Source organism: Gossypium hirsutum, chromosome D08 (genome assembly GCF_007990345.1).
Source record: "Gossypium hirsutum isolate 1008001.06 chromosome D08, Gossypium_hirsutum_v2.1, whole genome shotgun sequence".
NCBI classification, from domain to species: domain Eukaryota; kingdom Viridiplantae; phylum Streptophyta; class Magnoliopsida; order Malvales; family Malvaceae; genus Gossypium; species Gossypium hirsutum.
The window spans coordinates 11,931,171-11,955,072 of NC_053444.1; the positions used below are offsets into that span (position 1 = coordinate 11,931,171).

At 30.6% G+C, this 23,902-nt stretch overlaps 1 protein-coding gene across 1 annotated transcript; it reads right to left on the reverse strand.

The window, feature by feature from the left end:
• Nucleotides 1-228: 228 nt before the first annotated feature.
• On the reverse strand, nucleotides 229-2,128 carry LOC107918517 (membrane-anchored ubiquitin-fold protein 3). The gene is made up of 3 exons (XM_016848093.2): nucleotides 1,951-2,128; nucleotides 1,242-1,412; nucleotides 229-342 (listed from the first exon to the last, which is right to left on the reverse strand). Exons 1-3 carry the CDS (start codon nucleotides 2,081-2,083, stop codon nucleotides 287-289), a joined length of 360 nt encoding a protein of 119 aa, XP_016703582.1. The 5' UTR covers nucleotides 2,084-2,128; the 3' UTR covers nucleotides 229-286.
• Nucleotides 2,129-23,902: the final 21,774 nt, after the last annotated feature.

Here is a 23,902-nt window from a genome sequence, read left to right on the forward strand (position 1 = left end):
CCGAGGAGCACTTGAACAAAGGACTCGCAACTCGAGGTGCAGCTCGGGAATCAAGCACAAGTTGCGCAACTATCAAGATGCTTTCTTCTTGCAGAACATGTTTACTATTGTAGGATGGTTATACACTTTCACAAGGATTAAGGAACACATAACCAAAGATATCATAGTAAGCAGGCCAACCAGTATACACACGAACACCATTTCAAAAGCAACTAACGCCTATATATGTGAGGGAAAAATTATCTATATTTAATGACAGTTGACAACTACGGAGCATATTTACATTCTAAAGAATAATACAACCGCATGAATTCAGCTTCTGCATATCTTCCTTGCTCTTTCCTGCAGTGCACAAAAAAGAAACACCAACGGGAAAACAAAGAGATATTAGAGGAAGTTTACACCATTAGACTATAGCTATAGAAATAGATTTTCGGTTCACAAGCAACAAAAACAGAAAAGAAAAATATTCGTGAATGGAACAAAAGCAGATTCTTCTACGGACTACATGCTAGAATTTTGGGACATTAACTTAATACATAAAGCATCTAGAGGTTTGGTCATATAGAGGCAATTCCAAAATGAATAAGACCACTAACATAATTATGTGAAATTCCATTAATGACAAATTCTTTGCAGTGATGATAAAGTGAGACTTAACTAGGAATTGTTTGCATGTTTCCTTCTCAAATGCAAGTAGTGAATAGTGTGAAAACAGTAACTAAAATTTTAAAAATCATTGATGCAGTACCAACTACCATCTGCTTATTTCTCAAAATAATTCAAAGCAACCATCCTCCAAAACCCCACCAGCCTTTAGGGAAAGATTATTATAAACAAAGTGAGGGAAAAGGAAAAGGCAAAACAAGCCTTGGGGACCTGTTACTGAAGTAGGCAACAAAACAAAACCTTGGTCGACTTCAATATCTTGCTTCTCTACTAGCTTCAGAACTGCTTTACAAGGCTTATTGATGAGATTGCTTCGTAGGGCTGCTTTACTTAATGAAATCACAGAGCTTTATTTTGTTCCAGCCATATTTATTTCTTTTTCATGAGGAATTTGTAGCAGGAAAGAAATGGAGGTTTAGTGGACAGATTTATATGCCATGGATTCAGCAAGGATCTATGTGAAAATCTTGTAATAGCATGAAGGCATGCTAATTCTAGGAAACTTAAAATACCAAGAAGATTCATTTTCCTAACATGTTTATCTATAAAAATATAAGGAGAACTTGACAAACCTGACTTATTTTTTGCTATAGCAGGCTGCACTATTACGTGCATGGTAATAACACCAGCAGGAAGGTCACCAAACGTTATCCTGGAATCAGCTAGTGTTTTGTTGTTTTCCAGAACTTTACCAGCATGTATAATTTTCAAATCATTTATTGACTTCGGTGTGACTGTTTTGCCTGAAAATACACGCAGATTCAATTAACTCAGATGGTTACAGCGGGAGCAACATCCAAGACATTCTAAACTCAAATTCATAAACATGCCCCATGCATATATGAGCTCATTTACAGTTGCCAATATCAGCCCCTTTTCTCCAAGCTGAATGGTACCATCAAAATGAAAATTGAGGCTAGTGTATGTACATATATGAACATTGTAGATAAATCAATGTCATTCAAACAAGTATACGTCAAAATGAAGAACTGTTTTTAAAATACCATACAGATAATGCTGAATACTTGAGTTTATGCTTATCAACAACAGGGTCAGAAACAGATAATGTAGAAAACAAATTCGAAGCTAAGACCAGAATACCAAAGTATCAAGCACATGCTCCTCAAGTCATGGTTAGGTCAAAAGTGATTAGATAAAAGACAGAAACAACATTAACAAACACAATCAGACCGAGTACCTAAGATGTTTGATGCCGATTACAGAATTCAGCAAGAAGTTAAAGAAGGAAAAAAAGAAAAGAAAAAGAAATAGATTAATAACCTTGGGGCCACTCAGCAACAATTTTTTGCTTAAGAGTTGCAACATTCATGGATAATGCGTAGGTACTGCATGCCACATCTGTTCCATCGTTAGTGCGGAATTTAAGCTCAATAAGCTCTTCTCCTTCTGCCATAGTAATCTTTGTTCTCTGTTTCCCAGCTTGCAGGTCGTATGTGATAACAAATGAAAAGCTTTAGCTGAGAATTAAATCGTGTTTCACTCACCTGCACAACATTTGCCATATTAAAAACTCAAACACAAAACCTTCACATTGCTTAAACACTATACTAGCAATCTTGATTAATCAAATCAAAGCCCTATCATAGTTAATTCAATAGGTAAGCTTTTTACACGTTAAGTGGGTTAAATTCTAAATTCCTGTATCATCTTAGTATATCAAATCAATAATTTGGTCTCGGCATGCATAATCGAAACAAGTTCTAGAATAACAAATCAAGTTGATACACTCACAACTAAAAATAAAATAAGCACGAAATAAAATATATGCTCTATAGAATCAAAAGCTCACAACAAATTATGATTTTGATGTCAAACTTGTAATTTCAAATTTTCAAGATAATAATTTAATTCAAGGAGACAACCTAAAATATTTATTTATGAAAAACAACTTATCATGCTTGACTCTCTCGTGTCTTAAAGTATAAATCAACCAATACATAAAAATCCACAAATTAATCCAAAACAACATCAAAAAAAATTTCAAAAAAAATTTTACTTTAATGGAGGGTATGAGAAAATTACTTAAACACAACAAAAAATCCAGGGGTTTTATCACAAATATACAAACAACCTTCCCACACTTAAGATGTGCATTGTCCTCAATGTACAAACAAATATGAGTGCAGAATAAGCACAATATCAAAAGAGAGGGAGAGAACTAAAATTGCCTTGAATTTGGATGAAATCGCCAGAATAATGAAAACCGACATTGTGGGCAAATCTAAATGAAGTGCATGTTTCCCAGCAAACTAATAAGAAGATAAACATAAATAAATAAAAAGATAAAGAGATTACAAACTCGAATAAAAACAACCATCAAAATAATAAAAATAACAGCATAGTTCAAAATAAAAATAAAATAAAGAAGTCTCACAAATAAAAATAACACAACTAACAAAAGAAAAGAAAAAAAATAAAAACAAAAGTACAACTGGAAATAAAAATAAATAAACTAGAATAGTAAATCAGGTCATGGATCGACATCGTGCAAAATGTCAGGATCCTGAGGCGCATGATTGAGTGGAGAAATATGGAAACGCTGGCAGTTCCGCTGCAAATACACCTCAATAGTATCGAGTCGTGCTAACTGCTACTACTGAGTATAATAAATATCGTCGAGTGCGATTGAATGCGTAGGTGCAGTAGTAGAGGGGCTCGGAGGAGGAGTGGGAATGGGTCGCAGTGGTGGTGGGGGATCATTATCGAGATGATCATCATCCTCGTGCTGGTGAGTCGGTCATAGCAACACATACTGATCATCGAAAAGCCCAAGCTAATGAGCAATCATCCTCATGTATCTCATAATGTTTAAACCAAGTGGTATCATGTCCCCAACCAAAGTAAGAGTACTAATCTGCTCGGAGGTTTAACACCCCTAACCCATATTCGTCGCCGAAACAGGGTTTCAAAGCATTACCAAAATTTACAGATCAAATATAGACATTTTATGACATTTAACATTCATATCAAAACCAATCATAATCAATCATATTATCCCTTATATGAGCCCTCAAGGCCCAAAATATACATTAGAAATAAGTCGGGACTAAACTCGGTACTCAGAAAATTTTTCGAAAAACATCAAAAATTTTCAATGGTGTATAGGACGCACGCCCATGTTGCCAGGCGGCGTAGGCATTCGAAATAGGGCACACGGCCATGTCCCAGCCCGCGTTCAAACTTGGGTGCTCTCTGACTTAGGTCACACAGCCAAGCCACACGTCTGTGTGCTAGGCCGTGTGAGCATACTGACTTATTTCTAATAAGGTGCAGGGGTCACACGGCCAAGCCACACGCTTGTGTGCTAGGCCGTGTGAATAATTTGAGCATTCTGTTTTGCAAATTATGTGATGTAAGGGACACACGGCCAAACCACACGCCCATGTTATAGGCTGTGTGAACAATTTTGGGTATACTGACTTGTACAATTTCTAAGTTATAAGGGACACGTGGCCGTGTCACTTAGCTGTGTGTCACACACGGCTGAGACACACGCCCATGTCTCTACCCATGTGGACGAAAATAGGCCATTTTAAGGCCACATTTCTCACCCATTTTTGGTATCAACCTAACACAACATTTTAACACATCAATGAACCACAACCAAGCAATCATAACAAGCCAAAATCATGTTTTAAACATAACATATCATCACATATACCCAAATATCCAAACTTACCTATTTAATCCATCTAACAATTCTCCTAAAGTTCACCACAATTTAAATACATACAAACATATAACACCTATACCATCACAAATATGCCTCATTTTCAAACCAATATATATATAAGTTGATTATATAAAAAAATCATAATTTTTAACATTTACATAAAACAAAATTTGATCAAATCCACACAAACCCTATACATGTCATATAAACCATATTGAATGTTTCAAAAGCTACTAGAATAAGCTAGATAGTGTGACTTGAATGTTGATCCGATTGCCCAACATTCTGATAATCTACAAAGACATTAAACAACACACATAAGCTTAATGTAGCTTAGTAAGTTCGAAGACTTAAACATAAATCTTACCGAACCTACTATAACAACCAAATAAATAAATTCATTCATGTCAACTCCCTGTCAATCACAACTTCAGTCGATGAATACACATGTTTCAAGTCAATACCAAAAATAAATAATATGTCTTTCAATTTCAATATATATAAATCACCTTACCAAATCTTTCCCAAATCGAAGAACGGCTTACGGATAAGAGTACATCGTTTTCAGAAGCTTGTAAGCTGAACAGAAGCTCATAAGAGCTAAACAGAAACCCATAAAGGTTGAACAGAAGCTCGTAAGATTTGAACAGAAACTCTTAAGAGTTGAACAGAAGCTCGAAAGAGCTGAACGAAAACTCATAAGAGTTAAACAGAAGCTCGTAAGAGCTGAACAGAAAGTAAAACACGAGAGTTCATAACAAATGCTGAACCCTAATTTACTTAGGTAATTTTTCGTTAATTTCCTCCAATGCCATCATGCGCCACACAATGAATGTACTCAAATCCCGTATTCCATTTAACCCGAATATTAAATTCAAAATCTTCACTCCAATAATAATTCATTTTCAATAATAAAATAAATACATAATACTATTCATCAAATCAATATGAATATTAAAATTTAACTGTACGACCTTACCTAGATTGAATTGTAATATTTGCAGAAGTTCAGGGACTATTTCGCTAATTTTCCTTTTTCACGAGTATCTACAAGATCTTGATCTAAAATATAAAATTACTCATTCATTAGCATATATTTCAATTCCAATTCATTTCACAATTAATACCCTTTAATTTTTCAAATTTACACAATTACCCTAAATATTTACAACTTTTACAATTTAGTCCCTTAACTAGTTAATCTATCAAATTAACTAATTTTTTAATTAATAATTTATCTAAATATTCTAGGCCATCATAAATCCCTTAATAAAATATAAATTTAATTTCAAACCCTAATATTTTAACCTTTTCACAATTTGATCCTAAAATCAATATTTAACAAAATCACTTTATAAAATCATCATACAACAAAATTAAAGCTCTACACCCATGTTATTCATAAAAAACATCTTATATTCATCAATGGAAACTTCCAGAATTTTCAATAAAATCAAAAACCAAGTTAAGACTTAGTTGGACTTAATTGTAACAATCTCAAAAACATAAAAATTACAAGAAAAGGGAAAGAATTGAACTCACTTGAAGCAAAAATATGAAAACCAGCTTATGAAGCTCTCCTATGGCATTTTTGGATAGAGAATTGAAGAAGAAATTGTCTAGAAACTTTTAGGATTTCAATTTGTAATTTTAATTTTGCTTTATTTACTATTTTACCGTTAAATGGCTATATTTTATTATTTTCCCTACTTATTCCGCCTCATCTCTTTACTTTAGGCCTAATTGCTTCTTAAGTCCTCCCTTATTTATTTATCAATCCATTTAATCACTTAAATAGTATTTTTAACAAGTTTTGCACCTTTTTCAATTTAGTCTTTTTTAATTAATTAACTATCAAAACGTTAAAATTTTCTAACGAAACTTTAATACTACTTTAACGAAATTCTGTAAATATTTATAAAAATATTTACGGCTCATTTTATAGAAATAAGGTCTCGATACCTCATTTCCTAAAACCAGTTGACCTAATAAATCATTATAAAACATAAATTTCCAATCCAAAAATCTTTCTAAAATCACATTTGACTCGTAAATACTAAATAATAAAATTTACGAGCTTACTCGTCAAACTTGGTGGCCTCAAACCACTATTTTCGACAGCACTGAAAATCAAGCTGTTACAAGAGGTCTCGATGAGGTCGAAGTGACAAGCCAAGCGTGTGATATATGGACCCATACAAAGAGTCTTCTTCGTGACCAGTCACTCTGATTGCTACAACACTGGGCGACGAAATGGGCTAGATCAATCAGATACTGCCCATGCATGCTCTATAAGAAATATGCATCTAAAGTGCCCACAACGCTCATACTCTCCTTTTGGCCAGTCAAAGTATGAGCTAGGATAGTGCGAATGTATCGCAAGGCTAGAAGAAGGCACTGAGCCTTAGACTAGCTTGGGTTATATGGAACGACAACCTCAACGATCTCTAACCAGTAGAGAGAGGCTGCATAATGGATGTGTCATGAGAGGGAGGAGAGCTCGGTTGCTGCTAGGAAATCGTCAGAGTATAGGCCAAGAGCAACACCAAAATCAGCAATACTAAAGTGTCAAGCGATACCCCTAAGACGAAATGATAGAGCTCGAGGCTCATCCCCCGATGAAAGCACCGGCTGTAGAAAAAATATAAAGTAAAACTCCAATGTAAGCTCAGCATATGTCGACTCCACGATCGCGAAGAATCGCTCCCATGGAGTCACATCTAGTAGAGAATGAACCAGTGCAAATAAACCCACAGTCTGAAGGGCTTCCCAATCGATACACCGACCTACGCCCAAGGCTCTATCGTTAAAATTCTGGTACCTCTCCTCATAGAACAGATGGTCGAAGGTGAGGTATTGGTGGCGGTCGGTTGGAAATAAGGAAGATGAAGTCCTAGTAGCTTTTCTTTTCTTGGAATGAGTAGGGACCCTACTCTTTCCTCGTGCGTTCAACATTATGTACCTGAAATAAAATATAATACCCAAATATTAGCATGAATAAAGAAAATGTACGAATTAACACAATGGTCCCAATCCAATAAGCTACATAACAAACACCAAATCCAAATGAAAACTTGAACCAAAAGACCGAATAATAATTTAACCAACATGTAACTTGATATAAACAATGATAACATAGCAGCAATAAAGATAAAATAAATTCTAATAATAATATTGACAATAATTAAACCTAACTAAGCAAATAACATTAATAATGGTAATAATAATAAATAAAATATGAAAAAATAAAAGGGTTGGAACCAAACGGTAGGGGTTTTGGCAGACAGTGGTGACAGAGGCATGGCGGTCGGTGGCGTTAGAGGAAGGGCTCTGACGAGGCACGGGAAAGGGAATTGGGTTTGGGTGTTGATTGCGATCGGAAGGTGAAAGAGCTGGTTAGATAGGTAGTGTGAGGAAACGGTTACCGAACGGGGGGAAAGGGAAGGGAGATTCGAATGTAGGTCGACAAGGGTTTCGGTCGATGAAGGGGAGAGGAGGGAGAAAAATAGATTGTAGAGGAAACAACACAATCGACAGTGGGGGAAGGAAAGGGAAAAGGAGAAGCGTGGGGGTACGGTGGGCAGTCGACGAAGGGGGTTTTGCGCGGGTGGTGGTTGGTGATCAGACCAACGAGGAATGAGGAGCGATAGATGGATGGAATCAGTGGCAAGACGGGCTGGAAAGAGATCGGTGGGGGCAACGACGGCTAGGGTAGTTGAAGAAGAAGACAAAAGTAAAAAAAATCAAAACGCTAGCTTATAGATGACATGATCGTGTAATTGGCCCATGTTGGGCCACACGGCCGTGTTTGGAGACCGTGTAAATGGCCTTCGCCCATGTGGCAATTGAAAAACTAAAAAAAAATTAAGTCAAATTTCAACACGGCCTGAGACACACCCTTGTGTCCAGGCCATGTGTGATACTCCTTCGCTTCTCTCACGCTCGTGTGACAGGCCGTGTGTCTCGTATGGTCGTGTCTTCAGCCCATGTAACTTTTTATGCCCGTGTGGGTCAAATTAAAGTTGTAATGACCCAAAATTCACGGGCATCAGAAAAGTGTAGTATCGGGCCTCCGTCTTAGAAAATTGAACCTATAGATAATTATTAGAAATACCTATGAGTTTAGTAGTGTGTTTAATTAGGTTTTAATTAAGTGAATTTAGCTTAATTTAGGATCATTAGCAAAAAGGACTAAATTGAGTAAAGGGTAAAAGTTTAATTATAAATTAAAAGAAAGTATAAGGGATCAAAATGGAAATTAAGCCAATTCACAAGTATGAGGCGGCATAAGTTGGGTAAGATTGAAGATTTTTATGTGATATTTTTATTAAAATTTCATTAATAATTGTAATACCCAAATTTTGCCCGACCCGAGCCCAAATAGTAAAACCCAAATATAAAATATATATATATAAATAAATATAATAAAAGTCTAATACAATCCAGTATTACAAATCTAATAAAATCCAGGCCCATATTACATTCAGCCTACAAACCCAACTAGCCCGAAATCACTAACATAACCCAATTACAAAATAGCCCCAACCCAAATTTCCTAATACCCAACCTAGTCAGCCCAATACACCACCTAATTACATACCATAAATTAAACCCAAAACCCAACTACAAATAAACCTGAACAAATACCCAAATAATACAGCCCAATACCAAACCCGAATCAGCTAGACTCGACAGACCCTAAACCCAAGCCTTAGAATTCAGCCCGAATCGGTGGAGTACCCTAGAAGCTTCTAGGGTTTTTGCTGGTGCCGCAATAATAGATCCGGACCTGTGCATGCATCACCACCAGGCACATGCAACGTTCTCCCCATGGGTGCGCCTCCAGCTGGGTGAAAACCTACAAAATACACACAAAAACAAGCAGCAAAAAGGAGATAACAGAATAACGGAGGGGATTTTGGGGAATTTTTATTTTATTATTTATTTTTCTGTAAATCTGGCTATAAAAAAGCCATTCGAGTACTGTAAATTTTGACACACACGGAAATAAAAAAAAGAATCAAGAAAAAAGATATCAGGCTTTGAAGGTGATTTTGAGTTTTTTTTCTTCTCTTGATTTTTTTCATTTTCCGATTCATTGGTTTTTTTTCTTTTTATTTGCTGTTTGAGAAAGGGAAACGAAGGGAGAGTTAAGGGTTTTACCTTTGTTCCGAAGCCGAATCCTTGACCTCTTCGTCGTAATCGAAGTTGGGGCGATGGATCGGAGAACTTCCGAATAGCCGGATTGTGGAGTGGCGCATGGTTTTTTTCTTTTTCCCTTTTGCTTTAGGTTTTTTTAAAAATATGAATAGGCTGTTGAGATTTAGGGTTTCTTTTGGCTTATAAACGACCTACGAAACGACGTCGTTTAATGCCAATGCAATGGCGTTAAAACGGTGCCGTTTAAGACTTGGATCCGCGCGGTGACCCGACCCGAGGGAAGGATCCGCGCATTTTATTTCAATGGTTCATTTGCGCCATAGGTCCTTTTGTGTTTTGAATTGTTTTAATTTAATTTTTGTTATTATTTTAATTTATATGCTATATTTGATTTCAGTTTCAATTGAATCCGTGTTGGAACAGCACTGTTTTGAAGATTCTGATTTGTATGCCAAAGAAGATTTGGTGTAAAATTGCTATAATAGTCCCTTCGATATTAATTGGCTCTCATTCTGGTCATTTGCACATTTATTCCAAATTCACCCTAAGATTTTTGTTTTAATTCAAAATTTGTCTATTGTTTTGTCCTTTTATTATTAAATTAACTAGTTTATTATCAATTGTTATTATCTTTATTATTTTTTAAATAATAAACCCAATTTTGTTATGACTTCTATTATTTTATTATATGTTATTATCTTAAGTTTTTGTATATTATTATTTAAATTTTACAAGTATTTTATTTTAGACATTTATATATATATATTCGTTTGAATTTAAAAAAGATCACACAATAGCATTTCATGATCCTTTCATATATGTATATATAATTTATATTAAAATTATTTTATTGTACATATGTATATAATATGATGTTATTAATTTCAAATCGTAAACTTCATTTTTTATGCACAAATATTTTATTCCTTTTAAATTTGCTATTCTATTTGACTTATTTTAACTTATATATATTATGACTATATATATTATTATTTACATTAAGATTTTTTTTTCTTATATAAATTAGTATATATGTTAATTTTAAAATTTATTCACTTTTATTTTCTTACAATCTTTTCGTTAGAATTCACTCTAACATTTTAATTATTTTTAGTGCTATTATTAAATTGTTTCAAATCTTTATATTAATTACTTTTTTTATAATTTTGTGTATATATTTTTTGAATCCTAAATTTATTTATTTATTTATTTTGTTTTGTTTTGTGAATACATTTTATTTCCCTTTTAGATTAATAATTTTTGAATGTTGATGTTGATATTGGCATAATGTATGATTGAAACTATTATTATACTTGCTTATGTTGATTTATTCATTGGTGTATATTTACCATTCAAATTCTGCATGATTCATAGTTTGTTTAATAATTGTATTTTTTATATATTTCAATAAAAGCATTAGAATCATCTTATTTCGTAATTTGTCAAAATACTCGATATTCACGACTCTCGAGAGAATTATACCCTAACTTACTGGGTTTCAATTCTTCCGATGAATTTAAATAGCCGAGTATCTCTTTTGTAATAAAACCACATAATTTTTAAATAAAGCTTGTCGGGAATTCAAAATGTTGAATCCTAACTTACTGGATATGACATTTTGTTATCTTGAATTAAGGATTTTAAAATAAAGGCAATATTCGGTGTTTAGGAATGTCGAGAAATTGAACCCTAGCTTACTGGATTCTGATTTCTCGATTGACTCAAATAACCAAATATCCTTCTCAAATTTAAATGCATGAGTTTTTAAAGTTAAAAGATAAACTTAATTTTGAAGATTAAATTGTTGCACCCTAACTCACTGAGTATGACAATTTATCTCTTTGAAATGAGTATATCTTATCAGCCAATTTGGTTTGTTCAAATTTTCTTTTCAAAGGATCATATTTTAAAATCTTTTTAAATTTTCAATACTAAGACATTAAACAATCAATTCGGTACCAATTTTTGGGCGTTGTTAGGGTGCTAACCCTTCATTGTGCGTAACCGACTCTCGAACCAGTTTTCTCAAAATTTGTAGACCTAAAATCGTTTTCAAGGTGAACTTATCACACCTCACTAAAAGATCAGTGGCGACTCCATTTCTATGTTTAAAAGTCGATCCTCGTTTTTTCAAGTAAAAAAATGGTTTCGACAATAATCATTAAGGTTTAATATTAAATTATAAATTATATTAATTATTATTATATTATGAAATAAGTTAAACAAAGACAAATGTATGATAGTGATTTAATACAAATGTATTGATAGAAATATATATATTTGTAATAATTATATTAAATTATTAGATAGATATTTATTAAATAAATAATTAAATTATAAGATTTTTGTGTGATAAATAAAATAAATGATGACAAATGTATGGCATAGATGATGTACAAATGTAATTAATTATGTGTGTACAAATGTGTATATGTGATTAATTATACAATAGATATTTATTATTTATTATTATTAAATAAAAGATGTTTACTAGATAATTAATTGAATTATAAGATTTTTATTAGGTAAACAAATTAGATAGAGACAAGTGTAAAATATATAATTGACCATTTGTAATATAAGTATTTGTTATTAGATAGATTTTTATAATAATAATTAATATTATAAACTAATATATATATATATAAAAGTTATAAAGAAACAAAAGAAAAAGAGAAGGAGTTACAGAGAACCATACGAAAATAAGAAGAAAGAAAAGAAAAAGGAGAAACTGAGGATTAAGAGTTTGAAGTTTTAATTGTAAGTCAATTAAGTCCTTTTTATTTAATTTTGATATTTTAGAAGTTTTAGAATAAGGTTTTGGTGAAACTAAGTTGATATATTGAAAGTTCATAAGTTTTTTAGTATAGTTCATGCTAAACAAATTGTCAAATTATGGATTTAATTAAATGAATTTCAAGTTAGAATTGATAAAGGGATTAAATTGTAAAATAAGTTATAAGTTTTGTGTTATAGGAATTAAATTGTAAGAAGTTTTAAATTAGGGTTTTATTATGAATATTGAATAGTTGGGTTAAATATTGCAAGAAATTAAGTAGAAAAGAAGTATGAATTAAGTTAGAAAAGTAAGTAAACTTAGGATTAAATTGGGAAAAGTAGGAATTGAATAAAATTCAATTATTTATTATAATTTAATGTTGTAATTAATAGTGAAAATTATTATTATTTTTGTAGCTATCAAAGAACCCGAGGCATCGGTACTGAAAGGAAAGGAAAAAGTTGTCGAGGAGTAATCGAACAAATCCGGGTTTGTATTACTATAATTCAAATTACTTATTATTAAATGCTATATTTAAATTTATATATATGGTAAGTGAAATATAAGGTAAGTATTATTATTAAGTTGAAAGAAATTCAATTGAATGATGAATATATGTGTGGAATTGAAATGAATATTGACTTGAAAATGGAAAAGTGAATTTTGAATTGAATTGTGATTGAAAGTGAAAAAGTGAAATTGAATTGAAATGTGAATTTGGAGACCCTATTAACTAATAAGGCTGAGTCGGATATAGTTGGCATGCCATAGGATTGAAAAAGTTCAGGGATACTTCGACCTCGAGTCGATGAGACACTAGGTGTCACTATATTTTTTCGGATAGATTCGATGAGGTACTGGGTACCAACTTTCTTCGGCTTTGTCAATGAGACACTGGGTGTCAACTATTACTTTGAACTATCTGATGAGGCACTGGGTGCCATATTGGAGTGTTTGGCTGGATTTGTGTATCCGCCAAAGTCCGAATTTGTTAATAAGGGTAAATAATGAAACGATAAACCGAATGAGTTGATCAATCGAGCTACTGAAATGAGATGAAAAAGTTGAATTGTGAATTGAAATGTTATATGAGATTGAGGAATGAACCCAAGGTGCATGATGTGTCCAAGTTCAAATTGTGGATATATGATACCAATTGAAGAATTGTTATTGTTGAAATATGAAATTTAAGTTTAAATTTGTATGTATGATTTATGCATTACATGTTTATTATTGTTATAATTTGAATTATGATAATACCACTGAGTATGAAATACTCAGCGTACGGTTGTTTCCGTGCGCAGGTCGATAGAAGTCAAAGGTCCCGATTCAGCATCCAGATCAATCCCGATTACAGCATAACTTCGGTGATGTATTTCCCTTTGGTAAATGTGGCATGTACTTCGGTCTTATTAAAGAGTCTTGTAAGTTTTGGTTGTAAAGAATTAGTCTTGAATCACTCCTAACTCGTATTTTGGGCCTCGAGGGTCCATCTAAGGGACTTAAAGATTACTTTATATTATGTTTGATAATTAATTGTATATTAATTGTAAATTGTCTGATATGTTCGATAATGCCTCGTAACCCTGTTCCAGCGACAGTTTAGGGTTAGGGGGTGTTACAAAAATAAAAAAAATTAGCTCCAATATCCACACAACTTGAGATGCATCCATGTGGCCAGACCGTATGTCCCACACGGCCATGTCTCCAAATTATGTGGACCACCCCAGGTCGTGTGACCCCTATTTTTTTAAAATTTTTTAATTTTTTAAAATTAATTTTATTTTTAAAAATTTAAAAACAAATGATGATGAATGAATTTAAAAAAAATTAGTAATAAAAATAAAAATGAATGTACTTTTTTGAATTTTTTATAATTTTTTTAATGAAATTAAAATAAATAAAAAACACAAAAGTACTCGGGTTGCCTCCCGAGAAGCGCTTATTTAGAATCTAAGCTCGACTGCCCTTTTTAAGCTCATGATTAAGGCGGATCTTGGAGTTGAAGCTCCTCTCTCTCGATATCAGTTTTACCACTAAAATAAGGTTTGAGACGAGTACTGTTTACCTTGAATGTACCAAATTCAAAATGTGTTACCTCAATTGTACTGTATGGAAAAACGGTTTTTACCATAATGGGTTGGACCCTCTTGACTTAAATTTTGAAGGAACAATTCGTGGATCCAATTTGTCTAACAGTACTTTTTCCCCCAAATTTGAATTGGTTCATCATCTTCACATGCACATCATGGCGATGCTTTGTTTCTTCCTTGTGTTTTCTCGATTTCTCATCAACCTTCGGTCGTCATTCATCTAATTCATCGAGCTGCACCATTCGCTCTTCACTTGTCCCTCGAGTTCTATCATTTTGAATAAAATATGGCTCCAACATGTTGTCATGAAGGGTTTCGTACAAAGAACGTTGAGCGACATGATTAGTAACATTAACAGAATAATTAGTATCATCTCACTCATTAGGGACTTTCACAAAATCACGTGCTTGAAGAGTATCTTTTCATCACCTACACGAAGCACAAGTTCACCAGTACCCACATCAGTAATAGTTCTAGCAGTGGCTAAATAGGGTCGACCTAATATCATAGGTACCTCAATATCTTCATCCATGTCGAATACAACAAAATCAACAGGGAATATAAATTTATCGACTTTCACAAGTACATCCTCAATAATACCCCTAGGATATCTAATTAATCTATCAGCTAATTGAATACTCATCCTAGTGGGTTTGGGTTCCCCAAGACCAAGTTGTTTGAACATTTTATAAGGCATGACATTTATACTAGCTCCCAAATCAACCAAGGCGTTTTCAACATTTAAACTACTAATGAGACAACGAATACTAAAACTCACTGGATCTTTAAGTTTGTTAGGTAGTTTGTTTTGGAGAATGACCGAGCAAACTACATTGAGCTCGACAGCCGACAAGTCGTCTAACTTCCTTTTCTTTGTTAACAGCTCCTTTAAAAATTTTATATACTTTGGAATCTGCAAAAAGGGTTTCAACAAAAGGTAAGTTAATATTCAGTTTTTTCAAAGTTCAAGAAATTTACCATATTGTTCGTTTGTGCAATCTCTCTTCAATGCTTCCAGATATGTAATTCGTGGTTTGTATTCTCTAATAACCAGCTTATGCTCTTTCTTACCTCGTCACTTTTCACAACAACTTTTAACTTCGATTTCTTTTCAGGCTTGACTAACCCTTCCATGTTTCGAATAGTGATTGTGTGGAATTGCTCTAATGCTTAATTTTATATTTTGTCCTTTTTAATTGATTTAATATTAGGTATAAATCTTAAATTTATAAATGAATTTTGGTCACATGTATAATTTGATACATGAATTTTATTTGTTGTAATTATCCACATGAACATGAAACTTGAATTGTGGTTCATATATACACATAAAATTTTGATCTTGATTTTGATTCAATTGTGTACGGTTAAAGAAATGAATACATATATTTATTTTCATATGAAATTAATATAATTATTTGTATGTAATATATCAACGTAAAATTGTGCTAATTCGATAATGTTAATGATTTGTGAAAAATGAGTCAAATCAAAATTTTATGTATAAAATCGCACAAAATCATAGTTCATATATAGTTTTGATATTTATCTTTTAATATTATAATATAAATTTTTTTAACTTGCAATAAAAAGAACTCTTATTTTCTCATCTTCAATCTGTTTATTTCCAGAAACTTCTTTATTTTCACTTATTTTTATTCTTCTAGAAATTTTCTTTTTATATCTTAAAAGAAATTTGTTTTTAGAAATGTTATTTTTTTCTCATATATATATATGAAATAAAGAAAAATTGTCAAAATAGTGGGAAATTATTAAGCAAAATGGCTAAAATAGAATAATATTTGTAGATACTCGGAGTTTAGAATTTCGTCGAAGGACCATGAATTTTTTTCGGCATAATTATTTTGATTCTAAAATTAGATTTTTTATCAATTTTATTTTAAAATCGTAATCAAAGTAAGAACTAAAGAAATCTCTTCCAACTTAACATTTTAAAGATGTATAACTGAATTAAGTTAGATTTAATTAAATTTGATTTCAATTACACTGAAATTAATTTTAGATTATTTTTAATTTGATTTATTTTAATAATTTGAAAATTTGGCATGAAGTAAGTGGATATTTGGATATCCATTGATTTTTGAAAAATAATAATAAAATTAACTTCTGGTTTAAAATAAAAATAAAATTTACTTTTAGAAAATTTAGAAAATCAATTGTAAATAAATCATTTTGGGGTTGGAACTTGGAAGATTGTTTTAAATTTTAAAGTCAGAAGTTAATTTTTTGAAGCCCAAATTAGCTTTTAAAATTCAAATCAGTTTAAAGCCCAAAATTCATTTTTTAAAATTGTAACTTGAGGCCCAATCAGATTTGCAGCCCAGTTTAAGAAAACTCAATTTAATTTCTAAAAGGGATAAATATATATAAGTACCTAAACTTCACAACTTATACCTATACCTACTTGGCAATCATAAGCCATAATATTTTAAATTTTTAGATACCTAACTAATATCGTTAAAATATGCTAGCGTGGCATTGATGACCAATAGTATGGTGGTATGTGGTAGACTCATATTTTGGCAAAAATAAATTATATATATTTTTATTTTTGTCATGTGTCAAAATGTGAGGCTGTCACATGTCACCATGCTATTGATCGTTATTGTCACATCAGCATATTTTAACAGTGTTAGCCAAGTACATAAAAAAGGTACCCAATTGACTTATGATTGTCAAATTTAGATACCAATTAGGTTAAAAAAATAAAGTATCAAGTAGATATAATTTGCCAAGCTTTATATATATTAACCCATTTTTAAAAGCTCAGATATTTAAAATATATATATATTTTAAAGTCCAATTGTCATTTGTAATCTAGTTTTAAGACCTAATTTAATTGATGTCTTTTAAAATAGGACTGAGCAAAACTCGATTCAACTAAAAAAATGCGAAAATAAATTTTAAATTTCGAGTTAAACGGATCAAGTTATTCTAGTCAACTCAAAATTTTCTTTTCAAATTTCGAATCCGAATCGAGTTGAGTTTTCGAATTCGAATAACTCGAATAATTCGAATAAACTGAATACCAAACTATAATATTTTACATTTTTTTATCTCAAACCTCTAAACTTTTTTACTTTCCCCACAAAACTTTTACTCCCCTCCCGGCTGCCTTCCAAAATTTTACTCCCGCATTTACTTCTCCCAAAATTCTACTCCCCAAACCCCAATATTTTTTTTCCCTCTAAACTTTTACTTTTCACACTTCACCCCCAAAACAAAAAATTAAAATCATCCAAAAAAAATCCCGAAACTTAAATAGTAATAATTTTATTTATATCTATTATTTATATTATTAAATTAAATTTCACTTTTTGTACCATTTATATTATTGAATTGTTTAATCATATTGAATCTTTATAAATTTATGTTAAAATTGAATTATTGATAATGCCATAAAATATTTGTGTTAAAATTTTATGTTGGTATCAATTTCACATTTTATATTTAAGATAACTTTTATTAAAAAATCACATTTTTTATATTTAATATATTTTTTAATTTCAAAATATATAGTGACAAAAATCAAAAGATAATTGAAGCAACTAAGCAAGCAAATAAGCTAACCCGTATATAAAAGATTAATAAATGAATTATAAGGGGATGAAAATTAATAACAAATTTAATTACGGTGGATAACAGTGGTTACAAGGACCCAAAGTTATTTTTTTAATTTAAATCGAACAAATATATTCGATTCGATTCGAATTCAAATTTCATCTCACTCGACTTGATTCGTGAAAATTTTAAATTGAGTTAGGATGATAAAATATAATATGTCAACTCAATTAACTCAATTTTTTCATTCGATTCGGTCGAACGTTGACCCCTATTTTAAAGTTTAGTTGTAGTGTTGGTGTAGGTCTATTTTAATATTGCAGGGCGAAGCCCATATCATGTTCATCTTTCAATTAGGGTTTCTGAACCCCTAATTCCTCTTTTGTCCATTAGTTGAGCTTGGCCATTTCAAATAAAGCAAGGAGAGCGACACCCATTATGTTATTAGTTACAGTTACCTAGTAAGGCAAGTAAGGCAAGTGAAAGTGGATGGACAGACACAGGGAAGGAGAGTCAAAGTTCTTAATATTTATTCTTAAATATTTATACATATATGGGAGAGATGGACTTGCATCAATTTAAAACTTAAATAATTTTACACTTTTTCATATATTTTTCTACTCTTAAATTTTACACTCTTTAATATATTTTTATATTATTAATATTCTAATGATTTAATCTTCATCTTTTACATTTCATTCATATAGATTAAGTATATTAAATTTGACGTAAATTTAAAATTTTTAATTATTTATTTTTGTAAAAAATTTTCAAGCGTTTAATATATATTAATATATAAAATATTTTAGATCAATATGATGAAAATATTGGATTTGTTAGAAAATTTACATGCATAAGAAGTAAAATTTTATGTATATATAAATTTCACGATTAAATTATTAAAATATTAATTGTACAAAAATATATAAAAAAGTATAAAAACTAAGATCCCTCCCCATATATATATAAAACTTATAAAGTTAAATGATTGAGTTAAAGTCATAATTTAATTCAAAAAATTGTGAATTTTTTAAAAGCAACAAATTTTATTACGAGTATTTTATTTTTCAATAATTTTATAAAATTTTAAATTAAATAGCTTATACTACAATTTAAAAGAAATCTCAAATCGGATGAGTGGTTAAGTAAGAAGATTTAAGAGTTTGTTCGGTGCGAATTCAATTTGTGGGTGAAAGAAAAAATTATATAAAAAAATGAAGGGATTTATTTACACCGATGTAAAACTAAAGTGGTTTTTACATCATTCTGTAATTTTTATACGATTAATATTTTAACAATACAACCGTTGAATTTGTCAAGATATTTGTACTTGTCATGTATGTAAATTTTTGAACTGATCCAATATTTCTATCACATTGATCTAAAATATTGTATATATTAGCGGTTGAAATTTTTATATATAAAAAAAGTTAAAATTTTTTAATCTATGACAAACTTGACTTGTATGATCTACATGAATGGAATCTGAAATATGACAGTTGAATTGTTAAAATATTAATCATATAAAAAATTATGAGGGTAAGTGAATTTAAATATCTCAATTTAACCATGTTTGATTTAAAATTCCTTTGGTTGGTAGGAAAGAAATTGAAGAAAAAAGAAGACGGTTATTTTTCATCATAATAATGTATTAAAGTTAAAATTTTCATATCGAAATATCAGATGAGAAAAAATAAAGAAAAATGTAAATTAGTTTTAAATTGTGTACTTCTAAAAATTCTTATTGTTCTGTTTAATTTTTTTTCAACCTTGCCAAATAATAAATAGGAAGAAAATTATTTTCATTTTCAATTTTTTTAGTAATCCCCGCTAAACATATCAATGGAAATGAATTCCTTTATATCTTTTCAAGTATGTTTTGACTTTACTAAACAAAGTTTTAAACTTGCAATTTAAGCTATTTAACTTAAAAAAAATTATAAAATTATTGAAAAATATAAATATCCTTCTAATTTTTTTATTTTTTATTTTTTTAATCTTTTCAACTAAATTGATGTTGAATTTACTTGCTACAAGAATCCAATAAAAGCTTTAATATAATATATTATACATATATTTGGTTTTATGCTCTGTCTTACTTTAATTATAGGGGCATACTGACATATATGAAGTACGTATTTTTATGCGTGTCTATGTTTACCTACGAAAAGGTTGTAACCCTACTAGGAAATGCCATAATAATTTACACTTTAGAAGGAAAGGTTAGTTAACGTACCAGAATTAATCTACAAACATTTCCTTCTATTTTGGTATATAGTGATAAAAGTATTATGGAGACTTTTATATTAGAAGTTAAATTAGATTTTACTTTATTTATTAAAAAAATAAATAAATTAATCATTGCACATTAGATCAAATAGTAAATTGGCTCCTTTATTAAATTTTTTTATCCAATTATGCTATTAAAAGTTGGTCACTGTATGCCAACATGACATACATGTGGCACGTCACATGTTACTGTCTAACTATTCTCTCATGCATTTTAGCTTTTAATAGTATAAATGGACGGAATTTTTAATTTAAAGGACTAATTTGTTCTTTAATCTAATTTACAAAATTAATTTACTATTTTTTTAATAAAAGGAGAAAATGCTAATGTCTGATATGATAGAACATAGTCGAGCGGTCCACGTAAATATTTTCTCTTCTTGATTGATCAAAATATTCAAAAACAGTATGGTCAACAAGATTGGCAAAGGGATTCCGACTATTGCTTCCACTAATAATTATAATTCTCTGCTTTATTTTTCATTCTTTGACGATAGTCTTCATATGCTTGTCTCCATATACAATGGAGGAATCTACTAAATACATTGTTTACAGCATAATGCCATTGTTAAAACATTTATGGCCATGCATATGATCATGATACCTATTCCTAATTCCATATATCTTGTAAAGTGGGGGGGGGGGGGACCGGTCATGTCTGAATTTCAGTCAGTGCCCGGTGGGGAACTCCAGTTTGAGATGTCCTACTCTTACAGCCTTCACGATTGTTATCGGCCTTGTTTGGACCGATACTGTAATAAGCTGTCTAGCACATAATATAAATTAATTTAGGGTTAATATGCTATTATTATTTTGATATTTAATTCTTTTTTATCAATTTGGTATCTAAAGTTTCTAACCATCTATAAGTTTATTCTAATTGTTGACTACTTTAAAAAAAATGAGGTGGACATCACCCGTTTGTATTTTCTTTTAAATAAATTCAAAAAATAGGAAAAAATAAAATAAAATAAAGTTCCAGAAATTTTAAAAATATACTTTCTTTAAAAAAATATAAAATTCAAAAGAAACAGAAAAAAATCCAACAAAAGTAAAAAGTCAGAAAGTCTCAAAAATAAGAAAAAATATAGAAATTTTTTATTAAATTTAAAAATATATTTCCTTTTTGATACTTATACTTTCCTTTTTAAATATATAATAAAAAAAAGTGAAAATTCAAAAAAATAGTAAAAATTTTAAAAATCTAAAAAAAGTTCAAAAATAAAAAACATATCTATAATACACAAAATTGGAAGTAGATTTATAAATATCTATAATACTTTCTAATAATCTTGAATATATATTTAAAATTTCTGGAACATTTTTGTAATTTTTCTGATTTTTAAAATTTCTTTTCTAAATTTATTAGAAAAATAAAAAACGGGTGACGTGATGTGCTAACATCATCCTTTTTTAAACGCCATTAATAACTGGGTAAACTGATAAATGATTACCAATTTCAAGTGCCAAATTAATAAAAAAGTTGTTTAAATATTAAAGTGATAATTTCCTGCAACTTTGAGGATAAATAGTGTATTAATCCTGTAATTTATTTGGTTGTTAGTAGCACCAAGTGCGAATGTCAGCACAGGCTTCGTTAATTGTCGTGGAGATGGGATTGATATCTGATGGCTTCCAGCTGCTTTATTCTTTGAAGACCACCTCTACTTTCCAAGGTCTTTGCAAGTTTGTCTTAGAACTCAGCACCACTACTCAATGTGGTAAGAGGAGAGAATCTATGAAACCGGATTTACTTATATATAGGTTTATTCAATCACTTTTGAAAATATCTTACTAGATTTAGATTCCAAAAGTACCTCCCTAGGGTTAGTAAGTAAGAAAAAAATCATGAAAAAAAATCATAGTTATTGGTGTAATACTCAAATTTTGCTCGGCCCGAGCCCAAGTATTAAAATCAAAATATAAAAAAAATATATATATATAATAAATAAAATGTTCAGTTCTTTATTATAATAGCAGGCCCAAAATAGCCCAATCCAAATTTCCTAATACCTAACCTACTCAGCCTAATACACCACCTAATTACATACCAGAAATTAAATAACCAAACCCAAAATACATTACCCAAGCCCAAACCCGAATGCATCAAACAGCCTAGGTTTCTACAGTTTCAGAAACCCTAAGGGTTTCTAGAACCTCCAGCCCCGCAGCCACTCTCCACGCATCCAGCTGGCCTCCGTACACGCCACGTCCTCCCTATGCAGTACATGCGAACGCAGACACACAAACAAGCAGCAAAACGAAGAAAAAAAAAAGAGCAACAAAAAGAAAATAGGAAAAGATGGCAGAGAAAAAATAGATGTATTTTGATTTATTTTTTTTCTTTTCTTTTCGATTCGGCTATATAAGGCCATTTTTTAGCGTTTGTAAGGACACACACAGAGATTGTATCAAAAACGAAATCAATACAGAAAGCTTTCTTTTTTTTTTTCATTTTGTTTTCGATTGCTTTTCTTTCTTTTTCTGTTTTGTTATTAATCATATATAAGCATATATATAAAATATAAAAAGAAAAAGGGGAGATTAAAACCCATACCTGGTTAAAGCCGTCGTCGAACCCCTCATTGGTTCCCATCGGAACCGTATGGTTGGGGGGTTCCGATGTTGAAGCGGCGCTGGGGAGGGGGTTTGAATCAATTTTGCGGTAGAAAGAAAAGGGCTTAGGGTTCCTTTGTTTTTATTTTTGTTTTAAAGATGTTGGAAGTTATTAGTTAGGGTTTAATGTGGCATTTATATATGCTGGAAAACGGCGCCGTTTAGAGGCTTGTGACTCGACCCGGGGAAGGATCCGCGCGTTATTCGTTAAATGGCTTATTTACGCCACTAGTCCCTCGCTTTTGTTGTGCGCTACAATCCAGTTCTTTTATTTTTTTAAATTTAACCTCTTATTTCATTTTTGTTTCACTTTAGTCCTTATCATAACGCAGCGTTTCGAGGTGTTGGGATTATTTCCCTTTTAGTCCCTCGTGTCATTCGCACGTTGTAATTTAGTCCTTGTTATTTATTTTAATTCTGTTTTTGGTTTTTTTTAAATTTTATTTTAATCACATTTTGACCCACATTTTATTTAATATTTCTTTTGTTCCTGTTAATTCGATTTTAATTATGATTTAATCCTTTTATTAGTCAACTTATTAATTAATTTATTGTCATTACTATTATTATTATTAGTACTATTGTGGTTCTCTTTTTACTTATTTTATATATACTTCGTTTATTTTTTTATTTTTTATTTTTATTTCTGTGTCACCTCATTTATTTTTCTTTGTAAATAGCCCTTATTTTAAATATATCTGTTGTATGTAATTTATATTTTATATGGCATGCTTTAAATTATTTCATGATTCTGTTTTATTTGCTATTATTTATCCATTTTAAACTTTTATATATAATATGTGTTTATATATATACATCACTTTATATATGTTATTTTAAAATTTTGTTTATTTTCAAATTATTTTAATTCCATTTTTCTCTTTTATAGATTATATTAAACCTTTTATTTATTATCTTAACCTAACTTATAAGGTTAATTATTTTAAGTTCTTTATATATTATTTTATTTAAAGTTATTTTACATATTACTTATTTTAAAATTAACCTATATTATTTACT